General features: G+C 33.0%; 2 protein-coding genes across 2 annotated transcripts; one reads left to right on the top strand and one right to left on the bottom strand.

Moving 5' to 3' along the window:
• Window positions 1–1277: 1277 nt before the first annotated feature.
• LOC133206165 (uncharacterized) lies at window positions 1278–9971 on the bottom strand. Its single transcript, XM_061342092.1, has 12 exons — window positions 9743–9971; window positions 7892–8051; window positions 7635–7741; window positions 7055–7225; window positions 6529–6640; window positions 6232–6315; window positions 5491–5528; window positions 5337–5378; window positions 3216–3354; window positions 2666–2786; window positions 2345–2482; window positions 1278–1903 (listed from the first exon to the last, which is right to left on the bottom strand). Exons 2-12 carry the CDS (start codon window positions 7976–7978, stop codon window positions 1746–1748), a joined length of 1197 nt encoding a protein of 398 aa, XP_061198076.1. The 5' UTR covers window positions 7979–8051; window positions 9743–9971; the 3' UTR covers window positions 1278–1745.
• A 6928-nt stretch (window positions 9972–16899) lies between these two features.
• Window positions 16900–27991, top strand: LOC133204562 (D-aspartate oxidase-like). The gene is made up of 11 exons (XM_061340310.1): window positions 16900–16924; window positions 21416–21622; window positions 23881–23995; window positions 25617–25699; window positions 25790–25855; window positions 25986–26040; window positions 26414–26515; window positions 26865–26926; window positions 27053–27170; window positions 27271–27369; window positions 27595–27991. Exons 2-11 carry the CDS (start codon window positions 21429–21431, stop codon window positions 27700–27702), a joined length of 1002 nt encoding a protein of 333 aa, XP_061196294.1. The 5' UTR covers window positions 16900–16924; window positions 21416–21428; the 3' UTR covers window positions 27703–27991.

Genomic DNA, 27991 nt, shown 5'->3' with positions numbered 1-27991 from the left:
TAAATAAAAGTTCAACTAAAACTATGTATGAAGCCTTTGGAGAAAAAAAATCATATGACATCATAGCAACACATTACAATTAATTTAAGCTGATACATAATTATACAATTTTAATTGTGATTGTTCATCTATTGCAACAAACCCAAAAACAAAATGTACATCAAATTTGCTACCAGCTGCTGCCATTGGAAAATTTCATTCCTTTTTTTAAGATCTCCTTACTATTTCACTCTTAAATTTCTTTAAAAATGATTTTGATGATTTTGTAAATAATGTTATCCAAGTAAAATGAAATAAATCAGTCGACATCAAAATGTGATTGTAGAATGAAAAGGTCTAAACAATAAAACTCTACAAGATCTATACATATATAGTCACAGTAAAATTCTACAATGTACTACCATATCATTTGCACTGACATTATAAATAAATCAGACATAATACGCTGGTTCATGTATATATACATGTATATGTAAATATCACAGAAGCTTAGAAATATTTCAATTCTAAAGAAAGATCAAAGAAAAGGTAAATTTTTTTTCAATTATTATAAACATTAGAAGATTCAAATAATAATGCCAATTTGATTTAATATTCCATACCAAAAACAATATGGAAACCCATCTTTGACTTGTAATTATCAGAAGGTATATGAAAATTATATTTTCAAAATTGCAATATAAACTTCAAATATGCCTCCAGTTAGATGCTGCTACAAAGTGCATGCATATTTTTTTTTTTTTTTTTTTTTTTTACATTAAAGCTATGAATAATCATGTACTCGTATGTTAATGCAAGTCTATGCATTTCTTTTTTTTTTTAATATTTATAAATTTGACACAATTACTTCCAATTTTGAAATGACAGCCAAATTTCCTACAATGTAGGGGGAAGTGCTTTTAATTCAATTTTTCAGGTTTTCTCACATGCTTTTAGATTTCAAATTTCAGTGCAAATTTTTTTATAATAATGTAAATATTTTACTTATATCAATAAAATTGTCTTTTATATGTCCATATTTTCAATGCAAAGTAATAATGATTATAAAAGAAAATTGACAAAAATATTAAATGGCAAGGTCAAGGGAAGTAACTTTTGTGACATTGCTAATGTTTAACAAAATGTTGTACATGCCAAGTTTTCTCATTCAAGTCAATTTTATGGGACAATCAAGTACACTGGATATAGCTGTTCAGCATACAATTAGCTTTAAATTTAATAAATTTTAAACACAGTATTTTAATCTCATATATATATATATATATATATATATATATATATCATTCATGGAAACAAAGGAAAAATATATGTTGATTGTATTACTAGTTTATGACTGTCCAATAATGTTACTATTATCAATTTGTAACATTGTAATAAATTAGTTGTTACTTCACACATTTATACACTTCATGTACTATGCAAATGTTTATGGAAAAACAAGGGGAAAAATCTTACAATATAAACAAAAATTTTGTTAATTCTAAATAATCTTGATAAAACAAGTCAAATCAAGATGCAATAAATCAGAACATTCACACCCAGTGAAATTTTGATCAAAATTAAATGATGCAAATTTCCAGCATGTTTCTTATCAAAAAAACTTCAATTCATCCTCAATTATAAAACATGCACTGCAAATTCTGCACTCTGTACTAAGAAATAAATTCAGTTTTAATCTTTATAAAATGGGAAATCAATATGAATAAGCTGGTAAACATCAGAAGTTAAAGTAAACGAATGACTTTTCAGAGTTTTGTTCCATTTGCTTCAGTATTTACGACTCGGATTTCTTCAGCTACAGGGGGGCCATTCTGGGTCACGAGATAATCTGTCAAGTTGACATTTAAATCATCCAGATTCTTCAGAAATTCACATTCCCATGCCTTTTCTGCTGTACTCAGATCTAAAATAGTACATTATAGAATAATATATACTCAGTAATAATAACATGTTTGCATTTGGTTTAAATATCTACAAGCCTTCACCAGCAAATGTTAATATCTACATCCATTTATAGTTGTTATCAATACAAGCCAAATCTAACTTTAAGCCTCTAAATATGACTTTCATGTTGTACGATAGGAAAGCTGCACTAATTAGTGTACTTATGTGATGCCTCAGAGGATTCAAAAATATACAGTCAAATTTTGTTACATTGTATCTCAAACTCAGTGGACTGAGAAAAAACTTTGAGAGAATTCAAGATACTGAGGTTAAAATACATAAAGAAAAAATATATTTGGGACTTTCAACTCACTTGGACATATCTATCAATGTTTGAGACATCAAAATTTAACTGTATGTCTATAGAAAGGCATCATTACACATATGGTGTGGCTCTTACCAAGTTTTGCCTTTGTGAATAAAGATGAAGTCTCCAGCATTTTGTGGTGCTCCATCTCACGTAGTTCTAGTTTGTGTTCTTGTTCTAACTCTGCTATCTTCTGCTTGTGGTCTTGTTTGGCTTTCTCCATGTCATGTACTAATCAATTGTAAATACAAATTAAACTCTATCAATGATATGATAATAAATATTATCTAAAATTCAATAAAGTAAGTACATAATATATGTACAACTGTAGTTAGTAAATTTATGGTTCATCATAAAATTGGAAAAAACATATGATAACTCTGACATGACTGGCAGCCATATTGTTCACCTTACCTAATTTAGTTCTCTCTTGTTCTTTAGAGAGTTTAAAATTTTCTAGCTTGGATTTCTGTTCCTCAATTTCTGATTCCAGTCGAAGTTGTGTTCTTGATTCAATGGCAGAATTTTGCATCATCTATAAAAACAAATTTTAATAGAACCCCTTCAATGATATTGTGATCTTTTACTTTTAAAAATCACATTTAAATCTGCCTCATATCATACTATATGTAGTACTGAAAGATAAAATGTCCCAGACTATAAAAAGATTTTTTTTTACATTCCACAAATACTCTACTTGCTATCCTCTAACAACACATTTAATCCCAAAGAACATACATATACAGCATATAATTATAGAATTATCACTTACAAAATATGCATACACTTTATATACTGTAAATGCACTTGATTTAGACGTCATTATTAAACTTTCATGTTAAATACTAAAATCTGATTGGTTAAGAAGCATTTAACAATTTGTAATGTTAGCCTCATCATTAGCAACATACTCAACAATGGGTAACACAATGAAAATGTCACATGGCTGTAAAATATGCATTACCTGCAGGTTATCACTGGCATGGTATCCCCTATACACAACTTTCTGAATGACATAGCCAATCTTTTCAGCCCGTTGAACAAGCTGTGGATAGGTCGAAAGGTCACTTAGGTTCTGGGTCTTGCTCAGAAACTCTTCAAACCTGTGGTTTTTTAACTTTTAGTGTGATTGTGTGGCACATATTTTTTCAGTATGAAAATTATATAAAATATATTTTCATTAAACAAGAGGCCCATGGGCCACATCGCTCACCTTAGCACAATGGCTAGGAAAAAAACAAATCAGTTCAGTATTGAAAAGATTAGGGGGGGGGGGGGGGGTGAATTTTAAACTACATGATGATGCTTCCATGTCAATATAACAAATGGCTTTGTTGTACATGAGAAGATTTCTAAAAAAAAAAATCCCATATATCCCTTTATAAAAATTTGATCCCCCATTGTGGCTCCTCCCTATTCCAGGAGTCATCATTTGAACAAACCTGAATCTCCACTACCTGAGGATGCTTCCATATCAATATGACTAAACATAGCTTTTCTGTTCTTGAGAAGAAATTTTTTTTCTATATGTTCTTATATAAAATTTACGATCCCCCACTGTGGCCCCACCCCATACCCAGGAGTAATCATTTGAACAAAATTGAATCTCCACTACCTGAGGATGCTTCCATATCAAAATGACTAAACATGATTTTCTATTCTTGAGAAGAAGATATTTTCCTATATGTTCCTATGTAAAATTTTCCATCCCCCATTGTGGTCCAACCCTATCCCCGGGGGTCATGATTTTAACAATCTTGAATCTACACTACCTGAGGATGCTTTCACTTCAAAATGACTAATCATGGCTTTCCAGTTCTTTTTCAGAAGATATTTTCCTAAGATATATTTCTGTTTAAGACTTTCATCCTCCATTGTGGCCCCACCCTACCCCCTGGGGTCATGATTTGAACAAACTTGAATCTACACTACCTGAGGATGCTTCCATATAAATATGACCTATCAGGGCTTTGCTGTTCTTGAGAAGAAGATATGACCAATCAGGGCTTTGCTGTTCTTGAGAAGAAGATTTTTAAATGATTTTTCCTATATATATCTATGTAAAACTTTGATCCTCCATTGTGGCCCCACCCTGCCTCCAGGGGTCATGATTGGAACAAACTTGAATCTTCACTGCCTGAGGATGCTTCCATATAAATATGACCAATCAGGGCTTTGCTGTTCTTGAGAAGAAGATTTTTAAAGATTTTTCCTATATATTTCTATGTAAAACTTTGATCCTCCATTGTGGCCCCATCCTAAAACCGGGGGTCATGATTTGAACAAACTTGAATCTACACTACCTGAGGATGCTTCCTATAAATATGACTCATCAGGGCTTTACTGTTCTTGAGAAGAAGATTTTTAAAGATTTTTTCCTATATATTTCTATGTAAAACTTTGATCCTCCATTGTGGCCCCACCCTACCCCTGGGGGTCATGATTTAAACAAACTTGAATGTACATTATCTGAGGATGCTTCCATATAATTATGACTTATCAGGGCTTTGCTGTTCTTGAGAAGAAGATTTTTAAAGATTTTTCCTATATGTTTCTATGTATAATTTTGATCCTCCACTGTGGCCCCACCCTACCCCCGGGGGTCATGATTTGAACAAAGTTGAATCTACACTATCTGAGGATGTTTTCACATGAGTTTCATCTTCCTGACCCTGTGGTTCTTGAGAAGAAGATTTTTAAAAGATGCTATTAATTTTTCACTAATTCTTAATTATCTCCTCTTGAAAGAGGGCGTGGCCCTTCATTTAAACCAACTTGAACCCGCTTCACCCAATGATGCTTTGTGGCAAGTCTGGTTGAAATTGGCCAAGTGGTTCTGGAGAAGAAGCCGAAAATGTGAAAAGTTTACAGACGGACGGACAGACAGACAAAATGTGATCAGAAAAGCTCACTTGAGCTTTCAGCTCAAGTGAGCTAAAAATCGTATTTTCAGTTATTCTTCATCTCAATCATCAAGAAGACTTCAATATGAATTTTTCTGCAATTGCAACTCAAAGAGCAGAATATCATTTAACTGGTTTTTCTTCTGATTAAAAAGGAACACAGTAAAAAATTTTCAACTTACGAAACTTTTCCAGCAAATGCAATGACATCTGCACAAACAGCACTGCAATGTAAGAGATCAAACTATTCATACTTATCAGAGCGTTCAAATTGCTATCAAATCATATTACACTAAATTAATACTCATAGTGTGATAAAAACTTCAAAATACTTACTTCATCATGTCTGCGATTGGATCTGTTGTTGTGTTCAGCTAATATAATAAGAGCAGAGAAAAAAGAAATTAACATTTCAGTGTCTTTGTTTCAAATATGTTCTGTAAGCTTTAATGGCTGCAAAGAAGCAACACTTCATTTATTACAATTGAAAATCCTGAAAAAAAAGTCAATTTAAATGAAAGCAATGTTTTAATCAGGCTAAAACATAAAAATATATTAGACATATATCTTATTTTCTATAACTTCAGCATAGACCATGAAGTGAAAGAATTTTCAAGTACATTGTACATGTATTTTAATGGTGTCCTTAGAGGTCTGTATAAACAATGTTCAATAATAATTAAAAAATTCAATTATTTTCTTTACTAGTAAGATAACATTGTTTAGGACTAAATGTCAAAGTCTACAAACATTTCTGGAAAATAGAGTTTGAAGCCAAAGGCAGAGTATTTACTGTATATGTACATAAACTGGCGCATTCAAAATTTAGCACAATCACTGGGTATGGAGTTGTTGGCAAAATCATGAGTTAGCGCTTTACATATCCGTGCCGTATATTGTATTTATAAATGATTTCTTAGCGGTATTCATGAATAAGCACATTGTTGTCTGTGCCAAAGCCGCTAAAATATGAAGCCCGCTTTTTAAATTACACATACAGTATTTATTTCCCCAAAATGAGATATATCTTTTTTTTTCTTTCAGTTTAATAGCTTGAACTTAAGGGGCGAAACTCACCATTTTTGTCACATCTTTCAATTCATAAAACAGCATTAATTTCACTGTAATCATAGTGTCATCCTGTGTTCGAACATCTCTGACCTTCAATGTAAAAACAGAATCTAGGATAAAAAAATGGCATCTAAATGAAAAAAAGCATGTGTGCACACGAATTACACACTGATGCATTGCAGTGTAGATATGATCTTTTTTTTTCAATACACACAGATTTGAAAATGGAGATTTAACTGTTTTAAATTTTCTTTCTTTATTTGTCCCTGGAGACAATAGAGTTTGATATAAAGACCGTCTTACATTGTAGTAAAACTGGTCTGGAATCACAGCTAGCTTCTGGAATGTATTATGTCCAGGGATCATTCTGGCCTTGTTTTGTGGATCTGTACCATGCCAAGTAAATGTATGTATCCTGAAGCATACCAAAAATTAAAATTATTAAATTACTTGTGTAACACCTGAGTTATCTGGCCACCAGAGATCAAGATCTGACGCCAAATTTCTCCCTCCTTAAAGGTCTTTGCCCTCGAAGACACCAACCCAGTCTCTTCCCTGGCTGGTCTTACACCTGTCACTTCCAGGGCATTGCACAGCACCAAATAAAACAGGAGAGGAGAAAAATGCGAAGAACAAGACAAGGATTTGAACTCAGGTGCCCTGAATCTCCAGTCAGGTGCTCTACCAATTGAGATATCTGGCCAACGGTGATCAAACCCGTTTGACCTCTGCAACTGCAACTCTCTTTATCTGTATGTACAAACCATTTTCTCTGGTCAGGAATTAGTAATGATTATGAAGAATATTTACCAATCTGTATATTTCTTACCACTCTTCAGCCTCTGGGACAAACACAGTGGGACCTTGAACGATTCTTCTCTGCACATCAGAGTCCTTCAAACGTTTGTACACAACAATCAGGTGATTGGCATCAATCTTTGTGCTCTCTTTCACTGTCACAGATTCATAAAGAAGAGGATTGTTAAAGAGAAAGCAGGGTCTGAAAAAAAAAAGGCAAAGCAGTAATCAGTGCAGTATAGTGTCTAATTTATACTAATTTACATACCTTCAAATCATATATCTTAATAATTTAATAAAGTTAACATGTTTTAGCTGCATAGATCCACATATAAGGGCATTTCCATCTTGATTTTGCAAGGCTGAAAAAATTGACTGATAGAATTGATACATAACATGTCCAGTAGTTAATGTCACACAATATGATCAAGATTTTCAATAAATCATTTTTAATAAATCAAGCTCTTGTAAAGTTTCTTACAGTGTAGTTTTTCATGTTATGTTCATGTAAATTAAGCTATCCATTGGATGGGTTAAACATTTAATCCTCACAATATACATGTATAAAATACTTTATATCTATCACTGTATTTTAAATCATATCACCATACCCAGGTGTATGTTGAACCAATCCATCCTTGTCCTTCACAACAATATACTGGTAAGGGTCTGCTGTGTGTTTTTTTAAGTACTGTAGTCTCTCTCTGTACAGAAACACCTGGAAATATGAAATGATCACTTAATATGTAAATATGTACCCATCTTCTTTTTCATCCTGATATTGGAAATGAATTTTAATATTATATTTTTTGTAGAAAATAATGTGTTCAAATTCATGGTTTATTGTAAGAGATAGAAATAAATATACCCTTTGTGGACCCTTAATTAGTCGTCCTTCTCCAAGATAGTTAAACACGACTGCCTGTTGTCCTTCAAGAACAGTTTTGAATTTCATTTTTTACTCTATTGCTGCTTGATGATGGATAGTTATATGTAGCCTATATGTACAGGGTGATGAATGCAGCCTGCTGCTGAAAATAAAACAAAAATGATTTATTTATATTCATCATTCAAGTACAGGTATCATTGCTTTGAACTGCATGCAGATAATGTTAATATAAAGGGAAGGGACCCAGCAAACAGCTTTTATTCTTTCTAAATTTAAGAACAATATTATAAGATATGAAAATACATATAAGGCAACAACTTTGGGAATTAAAGAAGTTTTCTGTATAGGAGATCCAAACTTTCTTTGGATCAATCTCATAAACTGTGTATGTGGTCCAGTCATGCAAGGACCAACCTAAGGGGCGACTGAGGTGAAATAGTCGCTTTTGAGCTCCAAACTTCGCAGTAATTTATCACGAAAGAGAAGTTTAAGTCGCCTTAACATTTGCAACCCCTTTATTGAAAGTCGTAAAAAAAAATCTATTAAGAAAAGTGGTAGTATCATCACTATTTCATAAATCTGGTTTTATTACTGCTGAAAAAAGTGAAACAGCAGGGCACTTGCACCTGTTTTGCACTAGGACCTACTAATGACCATTGCATTGAATACTCTGTCGGAACTCCTCTAGATTTTACGCTTCCGTGTATGAAAAAGTCCACAATTACATGTTATACACAACAAGACGCAAAACAGTTGGGAAGCTATCGATGTCATGCCAAAGATGTTGGAGATGATTTTAGATCTTTTTATTGTCAAATAATTAATACATGCTGTGAATACAGACATATTTTCACTGTTAAATTGTTGAGTTATTAACTGTCTAAGAAATTACACATGTCTGATAAACATAAGTAGTTCAATCGGCATGCAGTAGTGCATCAAAACTTTTTTTTTTAGAAGAAGAATTTAATATTGAAAACGAATTTTGAAGGGAAAATAACAAAATTATGACCATGCCAAGAGCCTGAAAATCTAACCCTGAGAGGAGAGAAAAATGTGTGAATCATTTAAAAGTTAATTGTGCATACTATGCAAGAAATGAAAAAAAAAGTTTGAAAAACAAGTTTATCAATTAGAAACTTTTACATTGTCATTGTTTTATATATTTTGCTAGATATTTATATACCTTGTAATTGGAAAAATATAAAGTTTTTTATTTTAAAGAATTTTTTTCTCTTTTTCAATTATTTTTACTAGGATGTTTAAATAATACAGAAAAAAATGATTGAAATATATTTAAGTTAATAAACAATGAAATGTTTTATTTTCAGAAAGTTTAATAATGATCAATGTGCGCCACGCATGCCAAGAAGTCTCCCTAGAATTCAAAACTTCTCCCTACATTTCTCTCAGGGAGAAGTGAAGTCTCCCTAAATTTTGGGTCTAGGTTGGTCCTAATCCGAGATTCCTCTGACTCTAACCCCTGCTTTTATATTTTGACATGTGCAGGGGAGATGTCAAAATATAAAAGCAGGGGTTAGAGTCAGAGGTATCTCGGATTAGGTTGGTCCCTGGGTCCTAGAAAAAAAATGCTAAGAGTTGCTGTATTTATTGTAAATTTATGCAGTTTAGTTTTATAAAAATGAACTGTAAATTTATACCGCATTTGGAATATTATAATCCAAAAGAAGGCTTTTGTATCCAATTTGGGTTGAGACTGGTCCCTGCTATCAGGCTGTATGTACCGAGTCAACACAACAAAGCTTAATAACTAGTTATATTATTCAAAGTAATATTTACATCAGCTTAAAATTCTAACTTAATACTTACCGTATTTATTTCATCGTTGTACTATTAAACACCTACAGTTACAACTATTAGGAACATTAACTAGCCTATATTGAAATAGCTTATCGAGCTATTATATTTTTAGACCTGACAGTTATTTAACGTCATCTGGAATTGGTTTTACTAAGAATAGCATAATTCATGCGACCAACAGCAACAACAAAAAATCCTGTGTGATGCAAGTCTTCTTTTGAAGTTAAACAATATATATCTCTAAACATAGAAAATGGGTTTGGCTCGTCACGACTTTGTTGAAACTTTGTAAACAAACACTCGAACTTCCGGATTGCACGTAACCGAGCCCGACTATAATTAATAAGAAAAAAATGAAACTTTTTTGTTTATCCAAATCAAAATGCAGAATTATTTCTTTTCTGTTATTAAATTATTATTTGAAAAAAAAAAATTCTTGAATAAATCTCAGAACTCACCAAAGTGATGCCCATTTTGTAAAAAAAAAAAAAAAATCTGACTCGGGCAACAGAGTACCTTTTCTTGAATGCCATATATATTGAACAATCTCTAAAACTTAACAAAAGCGGAAAATGATATCAGATATCGAAATATAGGAAATGATAGAGTAGTAATTCATGTATTTTTGATAAGTTTTTGTGTCTAATAAAATTTCTCAGAAGCTGGGGGGGGGGAGGGGAGGGAGGGGGTACACCATCCATTCGTCAGGTGCCTGTGCTTATTAACGGTTTTTCAGAATTATCTAGGTACTCAGTTACGTGGAGAGAATCTTTTTTTTCTGATAATTTTGACCAACACTTTTTATGCATAACCTCTGTGGGCACTGATTCTATGCCTTTGATTCCAGGTTTTCACTGCACTTGCAATCGTTTTTAAGCGGCCACAGCGTAGGAAAACCAAGTGTTTTACAACTGCAAATACTATAACAATGAATGGTGATAGCATTTCAATTGTTCAAAACAGTTCCAATGTACGTATTGTCAACGGTAAAAAAATCAAGAAAAACCATATTTTTAATTTACAGCGTAGTATACATCCTCGTTGGACCAACGGCAACGTGTTGACTCAGGACCCCTAGCTTGCGAGGATGTGTAGTATATCAATCTTTTCAATTGTCTTTAGGAACTATAATAATTTCTTGTTAGCGGCGACTGATATTTTCTATTGATGATAACCGTGTAAAGTAGTGGTAGAGACACTGTTTGACATGGGGGAAGTGCATATAGGAGAGTTGATTTGATAAATTTAAATAAACTCCCAAAAACAACAACAAACAAACAAACAAACAAAAAAATCGGAGCGTAAGGAATCTAATTTTATTTTTTGACAACGGAAATTAAAAAAAAAAACAACCAAAAAACCATTTCCCTATTTCTGCTGAAAATCTTAGCTCGTGAAGGGGGGAGGGGGGGGGGAAGACACTTTTCTAGAGCGTGAAAATTCCGGGTGGGGGGAGTCCCCCGACCCCCTTTAGATCCGCCCATGCTAGTAAATGTTTTAATGTTTATGATATTTTTCACATTTCAAAGGCTATCTTTTCGTTACTTTTACATTGAATTTTAATAACTCTGAAAATTCCGGGTGGCGAGGGGGGTCCACTCCACCCCTTTTAGATCCACCCTTGTTAGTAAATGTTTTATGGTTCTGATATTTTTCACATTTGATTTCAAACTTTAGGCAGAGCTCTAAATGTTTCATTTATCACTGCATTCTTTCATTGATTGTATCTTTGACTGATTATAAAAAAATGTGTGGTGCTGCCATTAATTTAATTACGTCTAAATAACACTTGTAAACACACGTTTCCTATTTTATTTATGACTGACATCTAGACCAAGTTCAAGTTCAGTTTATTCACCCAAACCAAAATATTGGTACATGGGGTACGTTAATAACATATATACATTATATACAAAACTGGTCAGAGGTACATATACAAAAAAAAAGAAAAAAAAAGAAAAAAAACATGAAAGAAGGTTGAAAAAAAAAAATAAATAAAAGGGGGAAAATATATCAAGGCGGACAGACAGCATCATTAATTTTTATGATAAACATACACTGGTTTTTCAGCATTCTTTCGTTTTGAGTTGACATTAGTTCCATGAATTTAACAACATTCGGTCTATGGGAATAATAATTGCCCAAGTATTTTTTTCTTACATTAGCTAAAGTTTTACATTCTAAGATCAGCAGTTTTGAGAGCTAGCATTATTACAAAGTGTACATATTCTATCACATAGTGCTATACCAGAACCCCCAGTTGTGTACCGTCCACTGATTTAATTGTCTCTGTGGCTCAACTCAAATGCAATGTTATGTTCATATAAATCACAAATTTATTTAGCAAATCAACAAACTATTTATATCTTAATGTATAATAATAATAATACGTTAAGCTGAAAAAATTATGAAGAATTTAGAGAATGTGTTTTCTCACCTTACAGAACTACACTCAGAACCTACCTTTGAGAGGTACATGTATATATGACCCAAATAATTAATTTTTGCTACCACATCTTAAAAAGATCCTGGATGTGCTTCACTGTGGACGGTTCACACACACCCACACACCCTCACACACACACACACACACACACAGAGAGAGAGAGAGAGAGAGAGAGAGAGAGAGAGAGAGAGGCAATTAAATAGACTTACTTTTGAAATGTATATAAAACTGATTTTTTTTTACTTGCACATCAAACGAAATCGAGGATGTGATTTCAAACTCGCCTGTAGGCACAACATCCATTTATGTTTGGACAGAGAACAAAATTTTATCATTCTTTACATGAACAACTATATTGCATGTATGAACTTATAGCTCTGAGTACCTTTCTTTTAAAACAAGAGAGTTTCCTATTGTGAATCACTCTACACAAAACGAATCTTTTACTTCAAAAAGGCAATTTAAAAGGTCATTTTTTTCCGCAAAATAAGAAAATATATATAGCAAATACTTATGCACTTATGAAGGGGGGACTGTACGTGCCTCCAATAACATTTTGTCAGTATATAAGTAAACAAAGGTAATATGCATTTGTGCCCCTACAAAAAATGTCTGATGCCCCCCTTTTTAGCTCACCTGAGCTGAAAGGTCAAGTGAGCTTTTCTGATCACATTTTGTCTGTAGTCCCTCTGTCTGTCTGTCCGCGTCTGTCTGTAAACTTTTCACATTTTCGACTTCTTCTCCAGAATCACTGGGTCAATTTCAACCAAACTTGCCACAAAACATCCTTGGGTGAAGGGGGTTCAAGTTTGTCCAAATGAAGGGCCACACCCTCTTCCAAGGGGAGATAATTAAGAATTGGCGAAAAATTGGTGTCATCTTCTTCTCAAGAACCATCTGGCCAGAATAGTTGAAACTTATGTGAAACCTTCATTTCATAGTGTAGATTCAAGTTTGTTCAAATTATGACCCCCAGGGGTAGGGTGGGGCTACAATGGGGGATCAAATTTTTACGTAGGAATATATAGGAAAAATCTTTAAAAATCTTCTTTTCAAGAACAACAAAGCCACAATTAGTCATATTGATATGGAATCATCCTCAGGTAGTGTAGATTCAAGTTTATACAAATCATGACCCCCTGGGGTTGGGTGGGGCCACAATGGGGGATCAAAGTTTAACATAGGAATATATAGAAAAAAAATCTTTAAAAATCTTCTTCTCAAGAACAACAAAGCCACAAGTAGTCATATTGATATGGAAGCATCCTCAGGTAGTGTACATTCGAGTTTGTTAAAATCATGAACAACCTGTTTAGATTCAGTTTCATTCAAAACATGGCACCTGGGTGTAGGGTATGCCTTAATTAAGAACAGGCGTATGCCTAGAACAGGCGATCAAAGCTTTACTGACATATGAATATATAGGAGAAGAAATCCGTGATGAAGAAAAGCACGACCATATTGACTCAGGTGAGAGTTGTGGCCCATGGGCCTCTTGTTCTTTTCTACAGTTTATATAGTCTTTGCGAGAAATTTTTATTTATTAAAATGAAGTGACTTGTGTGATGCATAGCCTATCATGTCACATCTAGAGCCATAAATACCACAGGCACTTAGGGGTAGGGATCTTGGAAGCTTTCTAATCAGATCAATAAATTTTGGATTTAATGTGGGAGAATTATCTGTAACTCAGAAGCAAGGTATTATTTCTATATTACCGAAAGGTGATAAGCCAAGAGAGTTTCTCGAGAACTGGCGTCCAATATCTCTTCTTAATACAACATATAAAATTGCTTCATCATGTATAGCAAATAGGATTAAAAACGTTCTTGACTATTTAATTCATGATAATCAAAAGGGTTTTCTTAGAGATAGATTTATTGGAGAAAATACACGAATGATATATGATGTAATTAATGCCACATATGAAAACCATATTCCTGGTATGATATTACTTATAGATTTCGAAAAAGCATTTGACTCCATATCATGGAAATTTATGTACAATACTTTGCAATTTTTCAATTTTGGCCCTGACCTTATTAAATGGGTTTCAGTACTATATAATAAAGCTAAATTATGTGTTATTCAAAATGGTATCTTTTCAAATTTTTTTGAAATTGGCAGGGGATGTCGTCAGGGTGACCCGGTATCTCCTTGCTTATTTAATCTTTGTGTAGAAATTTTAGGACATATGATACGACAAAATAAAAATATCAAAGGCATTAAAATAGGGAAGGAAAAAGTCTGTTTATTACAATATGCAGATGACACAGTTCTTTTTTTGGATGGATCAGAAAAGAGTTTAAAAAGTGCACTTGATCTTCTTTTTCAATTTTCAAAATTCTCAGGATTAAAACCTAATATTTCAAAAACAAAAGCAATCTGGATTGGCTCTAAAATTAATACAGAAAATACTTTATATAGTGATACAGGATTAAAATGGACAACTGAACCATTTACTATTTTAGGCATAACATATACTACAAATCTTAAAAAAATGGAAGAGCTTAATTTTGACCATAAGTTTAAACTTATTCAGAAAGAAATAAATCATTGGTCTAAAAGAAATATTTCACCTTTAGGAAAAATAACAGTAGTAAAAAGTTTGTTTTTATCAAAATTTACACATTTATTTATATCTCTTCCGAAACCAAGTGTGCAGTGGATACAACAACTTGAAAAAGCTCTGTATAAATTCATATGGGGAAATAAAATTGATAAAATATCTCGAAAAACATTACAGTTGGATTCTGAAAGTGGTGGATGCAGGATGACTAATATAGAAACATTTATTAAATCCCTAAAATTAACATGGATTAGAAGAATATTTACAAATAATTCAAACTGGATAAATATTTTTTCTGAAATTACTGGTTGTAATATTAATAAGCTATGTCAGGTTGGATCTGAATATTGTAAACAAAGGGCAAAAATCATACAAAATATTTTCTGGAAAGAAACCTTGCTTTATTTTGCTGAATTTTTAGAAAGTTTTGATTTTAATGATTTAGATATATTGTGTGAACCCTTGTGGTATAATAATAAAATAAAGATTCAAAATAAACATGTATTTTATAAGACAATGTATGAGAAAGGGTTCCACATAGTACATGACTTATTTGATACAGAAGGCAATTTTATTAGTTATGAAAGTATCACAAATGATTATTTAGTTAAGATGCCATTTATAACATATGAGGGACTGAAGCAGGCAATTCTGTATTCATGGCCAAATGTTAAACAATTGTCAAAAAATATTTGTATTAAACCATACCAACCTGAATTTTTAAAAATTCTTTGTCAGAATAAAAAAGGATCCAGAATTATTTTATGATCATTTAATGTCAAAAATACAGCACAGACCTATCTGTGAAAACAAATGGGCTATTGATCTAAAGTTAGAATCAGATTTGAATTGGAAACATATTTATACAAACTTTAAATACTTAACTAAAGATTCAGGACTGATATGGTTCAATTATAGAATTATTCATAGAATTTTAGGTACTAATAAATACTTACACATGTCTAAAATTAAAAATTCTCCACTTTGTTCATTATGTGAATTAGAACCAGAAACGATTAAACATTTATTTTTTTACTGTCCACAGGTTTCTATGATTTGGTTAGCATTGTCAGATTGGATTTTTCAAAAGTCTGGTAAAAGAATTAAGTTTGATGTGAAAACTGTTATTTTTGGTATTTTTGAAAAGAATCACATAGCTATAAACTTGATAATTCTGTTAGTGAAGAAATACTTATTTCAACAATCCAGAAAAAAACCATGTATTGTTTTCAATGATATTTTGAGATTTTTATATAATTACTATACTTTAGAAGAGAAATTATCAGAAAATACATTTTACAAAAATAGATGGTCCAATTGGAAATGTCTATTTCATGTGTCTAATTCTTGATATTACTCTTGAATAACTATTGTATGTGTATACATATGTATATGTATGTGTATATGTATATACTTAAGTTCTTCGTTTCCAACATGTATGAAAGGGTGTGCGAAAGTTTTTGTGTATTTGTGTATTTGTTATGAAAATAAATAAATAAAAAAAAAAACCAAAAAAAAAAAACTTAGGGGTAGGGACCCCCCCCCCTTTCCATTTTTTCTTTTTAAATCTGGGATCAAGTCACCCTTTTCCTATTTTTGTATTCTAATATGTAACCCTTCTGTCGAAATATTTAAAAACAGCTTATAGAGACAAAAGGGATACATTATCGATAACATATAGTGCATTATTAGAATACAAAAATAGGGAAAAGGTAACTTGATCCCAGATTTAAAAAGAAAAAAAATGGAAATGGGGGGGGGGGGGGTCCATACCCCAAGTGCCTGTGATAAATACATATTCTAGTTGTGTTCTACTGTATTATTATGCTTATTAATATGTTCTGTATGGGCCTTTACCGATTACTGTAATTGTGTTTGTGCCAATAAAATATTTGTATCTGTATTTGTACCGGTATGTAACAGAATTAGTCCAATTTTTATAGTGAAAGTATAATTGCATATTACTTCAAAATTTTGTGCCTTTAAATGTTATCCCTCCTACATCGTCGGATACCCATGGGTGAAAAGACGAGATCACCCGTTGGTTATCCGACGATGTCTGTACGTCCTATATCACCGATTTTTTGTGTTTTTAAACAACCCCTTCACTTTTTTTTTTCGAAAAAAGGAATCAGCTGTTTAACTTCTGGTGTGGAATATTCCTTTATCTTATATGGTAAGTACAGCGACTTCAAACAATAAAATATCATTCTTCTGTTAATTTATTACATTATTATGTTTGAATATGCAATAAATATGGACCTTATTCTGAAAGAGACATTTTTGTCGACGTTATCCTTGGATAGGGATATTTAATTAATAACCTATCAATATAAGCAATATCTTAACGCCGGTACGTAGTAATGTGTAATCATCAGGTGTTAATTATTTAACAGCATAATATTGTATCGTCGATATAGCATCAACATGAGTATTGTAATATTTCCTTCACTGCAGTGAATCAATCGAAATATTTCCGTTGCTTCTGTATTGCCTTGGTCTTTAAATAACATACAAGTATGTCGACATGAAATTGTGATAACAAAAAGGGGTTATCTCAAAGTACATTTAATCAGGGTTAAAAGTTGCAGTGAAGCCATATATACGTGCAGTCAAAAGTTTTCCTGTAAAAGTCCAATAATAACAGTTGCCAGTTCAATTATATATTATTACTTATTAGACTGTAGTGATAACGAAATCAGACAGTAATTAAAAACAAAATAATGTTTGATTTTTCCAAATATGAAGCAAAATAGAAAAAATAACAAATAGAAAATGCAATTTGAGAAAATGAAGTTAATATTGCTATAAAACAAAAAAGAAATCCATGCAGAAGGAATTTTTACAATTTTTTTAGCCGCCTCAACAGTAACATTTTCCACAGAGTTTTTCGCTCGGTGTTTTCGGCACAGCACTAGTATATTGTATAAATAAGCGAATTTATATCTATTTCTGATAAAGAATCTTCGAATCTCTTCTGATAACTAGATTTGTTCTTTTCTGCTGACTGAATTCTCAGAAACCTGGAGTTTTATAAATACAATCCAACTGGAATTTCAAATTAAACCCCGCTTTCACTTTCCATGGTGATGATATCATCTAGGGATGGCAATTTCTAATCGGTTAACCGGTTACTCGGTCGGAACGATGGTAATCGGTTAGGAAATCTGTAATCGGTTAGTCGGAAAGAAATAAAATTTGTGTCAATTTGAACACAGTTTCCAAAAAATTCAATAAAAAAAATATCTGAGACTTTGTTTTTTCACCTGTCTATTTAAGCTGATTGGGAGATAATTAATAATTAAGCCTCTCCGGATTGACATTGCAGGGATAATTGGTCAGTTTTCGAGATGTTAATTGCTGTATAAACACATGTCATTACCCAGTCTGTCCTATGTTTCTTTAATGATTTTAATTAAATGATCGTTGAGTATCGTGAACTGATTTAAATGTTTTTTTACCTCTTCTTTCCTATGAAATTACCAATATAATTATATTATAAAACAAACATTGTAAATTAGTTCAGACTTAATAGTTAATTTTGAGTATTAAGACAATGCAGAATGAGCTTACAAGACATCTCTTCTTATTTTAATAAATCTGAGACTTCAAGCATGTTTCATGAGTATTTTAAAGCCACCTATGACGTATTTTATGTTTTTCCTATTAAAATTGAAATAAAATATAAATAATGTACTGATCAAATATAATAAATAGAATATTTCTACATGTAACATCTTTAGAGCTTTGTTTATTTGAATCTAGAGCTTACAAGGATGAAATATGTCGAGAATTTCAGATACGATTAACCGATTAATCGGTCGGAACGTCTTGCGGTTAACCAATTGGCAATTATGTATTCGATTGCCATCCCTAATATCATCGAATATTATCGCACATGCTGCATCTACGATAGCTTCCTTCACAAACTGATTTTGACCCTGCTTAGATAAACGAATGAAATGAAAAATTAATAAATAGAGGAATTCATTTTTACTGGCAAAAGATGAAAAAAAAAATCCTTCAGGTAGAAATTAAGCCATTGATGCATGAATTCTTATCAGACTCCTCCAGGTAACCTTTGGACACTTAGTAGTAAATGGCAATGTTTTAAGTATATATACTTCATACAATTTTATATGTAAAATTATAGAACTGTTTTCGAAACAATACTCTGATAGGTAATGGACATGCATATACGGAATATACGAGTATGTAAAACTAACAGATCTCAAACAGTCTGATAATGTAGAATTGTAAAGTAAACATTGAAATATAATTTTCAGAAAGATACCTGGAGAAGTCCAATTAAAACAGTAGGTCCTGGAATTCAAACAAAAGTTTTCTACCTGAAACCATCTATTAAGTAGATAAAAGGATATAGAAAGTTTTTTTTTTCTTTAGACAGTAAAAAAATACACAAAGATATTGCATATGAACTTCATAATTTTTTTTTTATATAATCAATACGGGGAGGGGGTGAATTTTTCTGTTTCATTTTATTTCATCCAATGACAGTTGTATATATTAGCAAGAATTATGAAGTGTGGTCAGACGGTGAAGAAATCTTTTTGACTTGGAACATTTTTGAATAATGTGTCTCATATTGATACAGACACAGTGCAGGATGACGTTATACTGTCGAGGAAAGTGAAAATGCGGGGTTTTATTTGAAATTTCAGCTGGATGATAGGATGAAAATCCAGGTTTTGGAAACATAAGCCAGTGGAGGAAAGCAAACCTAGTTATATGAAGATATTCACAGATTCTTCATCAGAAATGGATATAAATTCGCTTATTAACAGTCTTGTGTCGAAAACACTGAATGAAAAACTGTCTGAGAAATGTTATTTTTGAGACATGTTTAAACCTATGAATAACCTAATTTATAACATCTTCAATTCCTTGCGTTTGCTTACTATGAATTTGTTATTTTTCTATTTTTTTTTTTCAATCTCAGGAAATATCCTCTAATTATTTCTAATTATTATCTGGTTTTGTTATCAGATTATCTCCCTCATGCATAGCTCCGATTCTTCGACGTCTTTGGCACCCCCCTTTTTCAGGTCTTAAAAGTTTTTATTTGAATATTTCGGATTCCCAACGTTTCGGCATGAGCATCACTGAAGAGACAGGATTTGTCGAAATGCGCACCTGGTGCATCAAAATTGTTACCGTATATGATTTACATAGAATACAAATGAAAAATTATAGAATACAAAAAAAAGATGTGTTTCTGAAACACTGATGCTCCCGTATGGCAACTTATCACGAAGGTTAATTTTTCTCAAATGCAAATCAAATATGCTGGTACCCAAAGTAAGGTCTTGTACCGAGGAATATACCTGTGAAATGTGAAAGCCTTGGCCAGCAACCATTGAAAAGATATGGAAAAGGTTAAAGTTTTTCAAAAGTAAGTCAAACATCAAAGTCAAGGTCAAATGGTCAAAATTAATGGCACCCAAGGAAAGAAATACACCTCATGTGAAATATGAAAGCCCTAGCACCAACTGTATAAAAATATGGCTAAGGTTAAAGTTTTTCAAAAGTAGGTCAAACTCCGAGGTCAAGGTCAATGGGCTATATTTGTTGGTATCTAAAGGAAGGGCTTGTCACAAGGATTACACATGTGAAAAAAAGAAAGCCCTAGCACCAACTGTTAAAAAGTTATGGCCAAGGTTAAAGTTTTCCAAAAGTAGGTCAAACTCCAAGGTCAAGGTCAAAAGGTCAAATTTGTTGGTATCCTAAGGGAGGTCTTGTCACAAGGATTACATATTTGAAGAATGGAAGCCCTAGCACCAACCGTTCAAAAGATATGGGCAATGTTAAAGTTTTTCAAAAGTAGGTCAAACTCGTAGGTCCATGTCAAAGGGTTAAAGTTGTTGGTATCCAAAAAAAAAGGCCTTGTCACAAGGATTACATATGTGAAGTATGAAAGCCCTAGCATTAATTGTTCAAAAGTTATAGCCAATGTTAAAATTTTTCAAAAGTAGGTCAAACTCCAAGGTCAAAGGGTCAAAGTTGTTGGTATCCAAAGGAAGGTCTTGTCACAAGGATTACACTTGTGAAGTATGAAAGCCGTAGTACCAACCGTTCAAAAGTTATGACCAAGGTTAAAGTTGGGTAAAATTTTGTAAAACTGGGTCAAACTCCAAGATCAAGGTCAAAAGGTCAAATATGATGGTACCCAAAGAAAGGACTTGTCACAAGGAGTACACATGTGAAATATGAAAGCCATAGCTGCAACCAATCAAAAGTTATAAACAATGTTAAAGTTTTTGCGGACAAACAGTCAGACATACAGACAGACGGACGGACAGGGCAAAAACTATATACCCCCGAATCTTCGATACGGGAGCATAAAAAAATCAATATACAAATGAAAATTTTTTTTCGATCGAATAATGCAATGTTTGCCATGCCATAATCAAGGCTCATGGCAATTTGTTTATAATTTTTAGTAGTCTAGGATATAAAATTAAGAGATGTTCGATGATCCCCCATAACAAAAAAGGGAAGGAAATCCCGAATTTAATAATTCCCTCATCTGTGCCCCCAGTTTATTCCTTAAATATGTAGATTTATTTAAACGAAGGGAATATATTATTGATTTTATTCACTATCATGAAGCATATCCAGATCATTAAATTATTTCAATCTATAATAGCTCACACAGCACGATGTACAACATAGCCGTGTTGGGGGCAGGCATCATTGGCGTGTCGACAGCCCTAAATATACAGAAGCAACTTCCATCAGCTAGGGTAAAAATAATTTCGGAAAAATTCGGCCAGGAAACTACCAGTTGGGGCGCTGGAGGATTGTTCCGACCCACCGCCAAGTTTATTCGAGGAGTCCCCGAAGAGACAATACGGTGAGATTAAAATAAGAATTTTTTTTGCTCCAGAGCCTCCAAATAAAACAAAAATACAGGATTAAAATTAGAGAAAAAGGCCGACGCCAATAACTCCTACCCACAAGTATATATAGTATAAAATTACCCAAGTATAATGTTCGTGGGTCGAAATTAGCTTCTTTCGAAAAATGGTGCACACGCAATATTTCAGCATAATCATGAAAACTGAATATGTTTAAAATGACACAACAAAAAATATGAAGTATTGATGAAGAACTATATGCATTTTATATCATAAAAAAGATAGACCTGCAATAAAGTTTTTTTTTTTACATAAGTCCAGTTAGCAGATAATGTGTCATGTCCATGCATATTTTATCTTATTGCCAACTATCTTTCTGAATTGATATACTTAGAATCTATAACTCATATATGACATAGATAATATCTTAACCTCATTTACTATATGTAGACTGTATATTTCAAGGTTACGTTGTTAAACTATCTAGACTGCCTGTTTTTATGAAGGTACTACATCGATCAAGAATTACGATATTTGTTCATACGAGAACAAGATGTGTTTGTGAAACACTGAGGCCCCCGTATGGCAACTTATAGCAAAGGTTAAACTTTCTCAATTGCAAATCAAATATGTTGGTACCCAAAGTAAGGTATTGTCTCGATGACCCTTGAAATATGAAAGCCCTAGCAACAACCATTGGGAAGATATGGAAAGGTTTAAGTTTTTCAAAATTAAGTCAAACATCAAGGTCAAGATCAAATGGCCAAAATTAATGGTGCCCAAGGAAAGGCCTTCTCACAAGAAATACACACGTGAAATATGAAAGCCCTAGAACCAACCGTTCATAAGTTATAGCCAGGTTAAAGTTCTTCAAAAGTAGGTCAAAATCCAAGGTCAAAGTCAATGGGCTATAATGGTTGATGCCCAAAGGAATGTCTTGTTACAAGGAATACACATATATAGTATGAAAGCCCTAGCACCAACTGTTCATAACTTATGGCCAAGGTTTAAGCTTTCCAAAACTAGGTTAAACTTCAAGGACAAAGGGTCAAAGTTGTTGGTATCCAAAGGAAGGTTTTGTCACAAGGATTACATATGTGAAGTATGAAAGTCCTAGAACCAACTGTTCAAAAGTTATGGCCAATGATAAAGTTTTTCAAAAGTAGATCAAACTCCTAGATCAAGGTCAAAGGGTCAAAATTGTTGGTATTCAATGGAAGGCCTTGTCACAGGGATAACACTAGTGAGGTATGAAAGCCCTTGCACCAACTGTTCAAAAGTTATGGCCAAAGTTTAAGTTTTCCAAAAGTAGGTCAAACTCCAAGGTCAAAGGTCAAAGTTGTTGTTATTCAAAAGAAGGTCTTGTCACAAGGATTACATTTGTGAAGTATGAAAGCTCTAGCACAAACCGTTCAAAAGTTATGGCCAAGGTTTAAGTTTTTCAAAAGTAGATCAAACTCCTAGATCAAGATCAAAGGGTCAAAATTGTTGGTATTCAATGGAAGGCCTTGTCACAGGGATAACACTAGTGAGGTATGAAAGCCCTTGCACCAACTGTTCAAAAGTTATGGCCAAAGTTTAAGTTATCCAAAAGTAGATCAAACTCCAAGGTCAAAGTTGTTGTTATTCAAAAGAAGGTCTTGTCACAAGGATTACATTTGTGAAGTATGAAAGCTCTAGCACAAACCGTTCAAAAGTTATGAAAGGTTAAAGTTTTTCAAAAGTAGATCAAACTCCTAGGTCAAGGTCAAAGGGTCAAAATTGTTGGTATTCAAAGGAAGGCATTGTCACAAGGATTACACATTTGAGGTATACAAGCCCTTGCACCAACTGTTTAAAAGTTATGGCCAAGGTTGAAGTTGGTAAAATTTTGCAAAACTGGGTCGAACTCCAAGGTCAAGGTCAAAACGTTAATATGGTGGTATCCAAAGAATAGTCTTATCACAAGGAATACACTTGTGAAATATGAGAGCCATAGCTCCACCAATCAAAAGTTATGGGCAAGGTTAAAGTTTTGTAGACTAACAGACAAACTGACAGACGGACGGACAGGGCAAAAACTATATGCCCCCCGAAACTTCGATTACGGGGGGGGGGGGCATAAAAATAAAGTCTTGGCATTAAGAATAATAAATGCTTTGAATCTGTCTAAAATCTCCAGGTAACCAATAAATCAACCTATAAACACATTTTCAGTAAATGTCAAATTACAATGAAAAAAATATATAGTAGTAAGAAGTTTAGATTTTTGCAGAAAATGGTCACGTACAGGATGGGAATTTTATTCCTCCCTAGCTGTGTCCGACAAAGCCAAGGAGGCGGGTATGCAGATTGTCAGTGGTTACATACTTAGTCAGACAAAAGTGGAGGTACGTACAGATTTTCAGTGGTTACATACTTAGTCAGGCAAAAGTGTATGTAAGAACAGATTGTCAGTGGTAACAGACTTAGTCAGGCAAAGGTGGAGGTAGGTACAAATATTGTCAGTGGTTACATACTTAGGCAGGCAAAAGTGGAGGTAGGTACAGATTGTCATACTTACTCAGGCAAAAGTGGAGGTACGTACAGATTGTCAGTGGCTACATACTTAGACAAAAGTAGAGGCGCATACAGATTGTTAGTGGTTATATACTTAATCAGACAAAAGTAGAGGTCTGTACAGATTGTCAGTGGTTATATACTTCGAAAAAAGTGGAGCTACGTACAGATTGTCAGCGGTTATATACTTAGTCAGACAAAAGTGGAGCTACGTACAGATTGTGACTAGTTATAAACTTAGATAAAAGTGGAGGTATGTGGAGGTACGTACTGATTGTCACTGGTTATAAACTCAGTGGAAAGTATGTTCTGATCGTCAGTAGTTATATACTTATATAGTCAAAAGTGGAGGTACGTACAGCTTGTCCCCGGTTATATACTTATATAGTCAAAAGTGGAGGTTCGTAGAGATTGTCACTTTTTATATACTTAGACAAAAGTGGAAAGTATGTACTGATTGTCACTAGTTATATATACTTATATAGTCAAAAGTGGAGGTTCGTTGAGATTATCACTGGTTATATACTTAGACAAAAGTGGAAGGTATCTACTGATTGTCACTAGTTATATATACTTATATAGTCAAAAGTGGAGGATCGTAGAGATTGTCACTGGTTATATACTTAGTGGAAGGTATGTACTGATTGTCAGTGGTTATATACTTAGACAAAAGTGGAGGTACGTACTGATTGTCACTGGTTATATACTTAGTCAAAAGTGGAAGGCATGTACAGATTATCACTGATTCTGATTACAGATTATCATATATACTTATATAGTCAAAAGTGGAGGTACGTACTGATTGTCACTGGTTATATACGTAGACAAAAGTGGAGGAGGCATGTACAGATTGTCACTGTTTATATATACTTATATTGTCAAAAGTGGAGGTATGTACTGATTGTCACTGGTTATATACTTAGACAAAAGTGGAGGTACGTACTGTTTTTTTTGTCACTAGTTATATATACTTATATAGTCAAAAGTGGAGGTACGTACTGATTGTCACTGGTTATATACGTAGACAAAAGTGAAAGTACATACACTTACAGATTGTTACTGGTTTGTCAAGGTGGAGGCACGTACAGTTAGCAATTTGTTACGTACTTAATTTGCCAAATAAAAAGGAGTTAGATACAATTACACATAAGCACATACTTTTGCTATAAAATCGTCGCTATAATTTCAACGAAACGTGCGCTACACGAGCATGGAGCATACTACCCCTAGTCCTCTGCGTCTCTGCACACGAACTCTGGCGGAAGTTTGAAGCATGGGGGATGGGGGTATACAAAGATTCTATGAATATTTTAAAAATTATCCAAAAAACAAAACAAAACGAAAATACCCACTTGTGACACAGTTTTGACGAATAGGCAGGGTAACACTTGCTAACTATATTAGACTTACATTTTAATAATTTTTAAAATCATACCTGTTCTCCTTTTCTAGAATCCAGTATACAAAGATGTCGTTTACACCTTTCACGAACTGAGCAGAGAGTCAAAGCTAAAACTGGGATTTGGTCATTACAAGTGAGAAAAATAAAATATTTCTGTATGATTTGCTTAAGTTGTTCGTTGAAGTGAAAATAATTACAACCTTACAATAATTTCTTATTTCAGTTACGCTTATATGGTGACTACAGTTATTGCAACAGTTAGAGAGTATCTACCGTGGTTATTTGAGAGGTAAAACTTACCAACTTGTTCCATACTTTTATATCTATTAAGGTTTGTTTTGGCATTAATGATTGATTGATTACAAAAGACACGGTGTGTTATCTGAGAACAATCTTGAATTGAATTGAATTATAACTAGGTTTAAAGAGAATGGAGGGCAAACAGAACAGAGGCGGATCGACGATTTAAATGAAGTAAGTAGAAAATGCCATCTGCTGATGGCGGGGCGGTATGATACCAGTATAGCGGTACTCTCTGCATTTAAACGACATATGTACAGCAGCTTTGACTTCCAGTGCTTAAACGACTATTTGTTTAATATAATACTATAATAGACTTGTAGAGACTAGACTGAAAAAAAAGAAGTTTATATGAAAATGATCTCCCAATGTTTCATGTATAAACTATAAAAACAACTTTATTTGTCTTGACTCCAGTTTACAGTATAGGTCTACATACTGCCTTTACACTGCCTGCAATTGTTCCAAAAAATATAGAGGACACATATAAAATCACGAAGTTACAAATCGCCCAAAGGTTTATTTAACAAGAAGTTTTTCATTTCAGCTGGTTGGTGTATACGATGTGGTTGTTAACTGTACTGGGTTCGGAAGTCGCACTCTATTTGGGGACACTTCAATGTTTCCTGTTCGTGGTCATTTACTCAGGGTAAATACTGTAATAAGATATGGAATTATCCATGCATGTTTAATGCGTTATAGCATTGTTGATCTGTATTTCAAAGTATTAGGAACATTACTACTAGTATAACAGAATATTTGTTGTACAAGAAGCGTATTGGCTTTAATTATTCAGGTTCTAAAAACTTAATTTGCTCTTTGAACAGTAAATTGAAATCTTAACTAAGCTAGAAAATAAAAAATCATTTTTATAGATGAATACTAATTTGTTCCGTATGTAAATGAATGTTGATTAAAAACACTGATTCAAATGATTGCAACTGGAGGCAGGGATATTTATAACACACCTTTTTCTGTTTCTTTTTTAAACATGGTAGGTTAAAGCACCGTGGATAAAGAATTTTGTGTTTACAGAAGATGATGCCTATCTTATTCCCAAGTAAATGTTTAAAATAAAGCAACTTAATTGAGTATCTTAACTTATTTTCATATATAAATAATGACTTGAGCTAAGCTTATGTATATATAAATTCACGGATTTAAATAAATTGCTTTGATATTTTAGTGGCGATTTGCTTGTAGTAGGAGGTTGTCGACAGGAAAACAATTTTAATCTAAACATAGAAAGTAAAGACCGGGAAGGGATCCTAGAGAGATGCTTAAAGATATTTCCGGCTTTAAAGGTAACATGCATAATTGCCTAAAAGAAATTTAGTTAATCAAGAAAGAATAAAATCTAGTCTTAACCGTCATGGGTTTTGTTGAATGATATTTCAACTTCAGGGAGCTGTAATTGATCACGAATGGGTTGGACTTCGACCAACACGTTTTCCCATTCGTATCGAGAAAGAAGTTCTACAGCTCAAAAAAGGCCCTTTAAAGGCAAGTATCTCTTTATCTCCTCCCTCTCTCTTTAATTAATATAATTTTATTTAAAAACAGCGGTATATATTTGTAAAATGTTATTTGTACTAGCTATAGATTTGATAATTTTTTTAAACTTAAGTAAATGCAGGCGAACTCAGAGGTGCACAATAACAGAGACAGGCTAAATCTTGCTTTTCCTCAAAGCAACAATTTGGCATTGAAAAATTATTTTTGTTTTAGGTTGTTCATAATTATGGACATGGTGCTAATGGGATTTCAATGAGTTGGGGTACCAGCAAAGATGCTGCTGAGCTAGTCAAAGAGGCATTGCTTGGTTCAAAATTATGATGCTGTATTTTCCTTCAGTTGGGGACCAGCATAGACACTTCAGGACTAGTCAAGGGCATAGCTGCTTTGTATTTCAAAATCTAATGCCGTGAGAATATATGAAATCACGACTTTCTTGTAGTTTATGAAAATATACATATTGATTTACCTATATGACATGTGCAATGTTTACCTTCTGTATTTCATCAGCATATTTTGAAAATGATCTTTGATAATCATATGGAATGTGCTGGCCATATCTATGTTTATGAAATAATAGATTTTGCAAATAAACTCCGAAACTCCTGCA

This window comes from Saccostrea echinata, unplaced genomic scaffold (genome assembly GCF_033153115.1).
Source record: "Saccostrea echinata isolate AGI-Se365-2 ecotype Australia unplaced genomic scaffold, CSIRO_AGI_Sech_v1 ptg000054l, whole genome shotgun sequence".
In the NCBI taxonomy this organism is placed as follows: Eukaryota; Metazoa; Mollusca; class Bivalvia; order Ostreida; family Ostreidae; genus Saccostrea; species Saccostrea echinata.
This window is presented reverse-complemented; position numbering and strand designations above follow the sequence as displayed.

What these genes read in the sequence shown, in the direction of transcription:
- LOC133204562 (XM_061340310.1), top strand. Translation starts at nt 21,429, where the DNA reads ATGTACAACATAGCCGTGTTGGGGGCAGGCATCATTGGCGTGTCGACA. An exon ending in GGATCGACGATTTAAATGAA is followed by an intron (nt 26,041 to 26,413) that starts GTAAGTAGAAAA and finishes TTTTCATTTCAG; the next exon opens with CTGGTTGGTGTATACGATGT. An exon ending in TCAAAAAAGGCCCTTTAAAG is followed by an intron (nt 27,370 to 27,594) that starts GCAAGTATCTCT and finishes TTTTTGTTTTAG; the next exon opens with GTTGTTCATAATTATGGACA.
- LOC133206165 (XM_061342092.1), bottom strand. Translation starts at nt 7,978, where the DNA reads ATGAAATTCAAAACTGTTCTTGAAGGACAACAGGCAGTCGTGTTTAAC. An exon ending in TTGGTTCAACATACACCTGG is followed by an intron (nt 7,226 to 7,634) that starts GTATGGTGATAT and finishes TTTTTTTTTCAG; the next exon opens with ACCCTGCTTTCTCTTTAACA. An exon ending in GTCCCAGAGGCTGAAGAGTG is followed by an intron (nt 6,641 to 7,054) that starts GTAAGAAATATA and finishes GGTATGCTTCAG; the next exon opens with GATACATACATTTACTTGGC.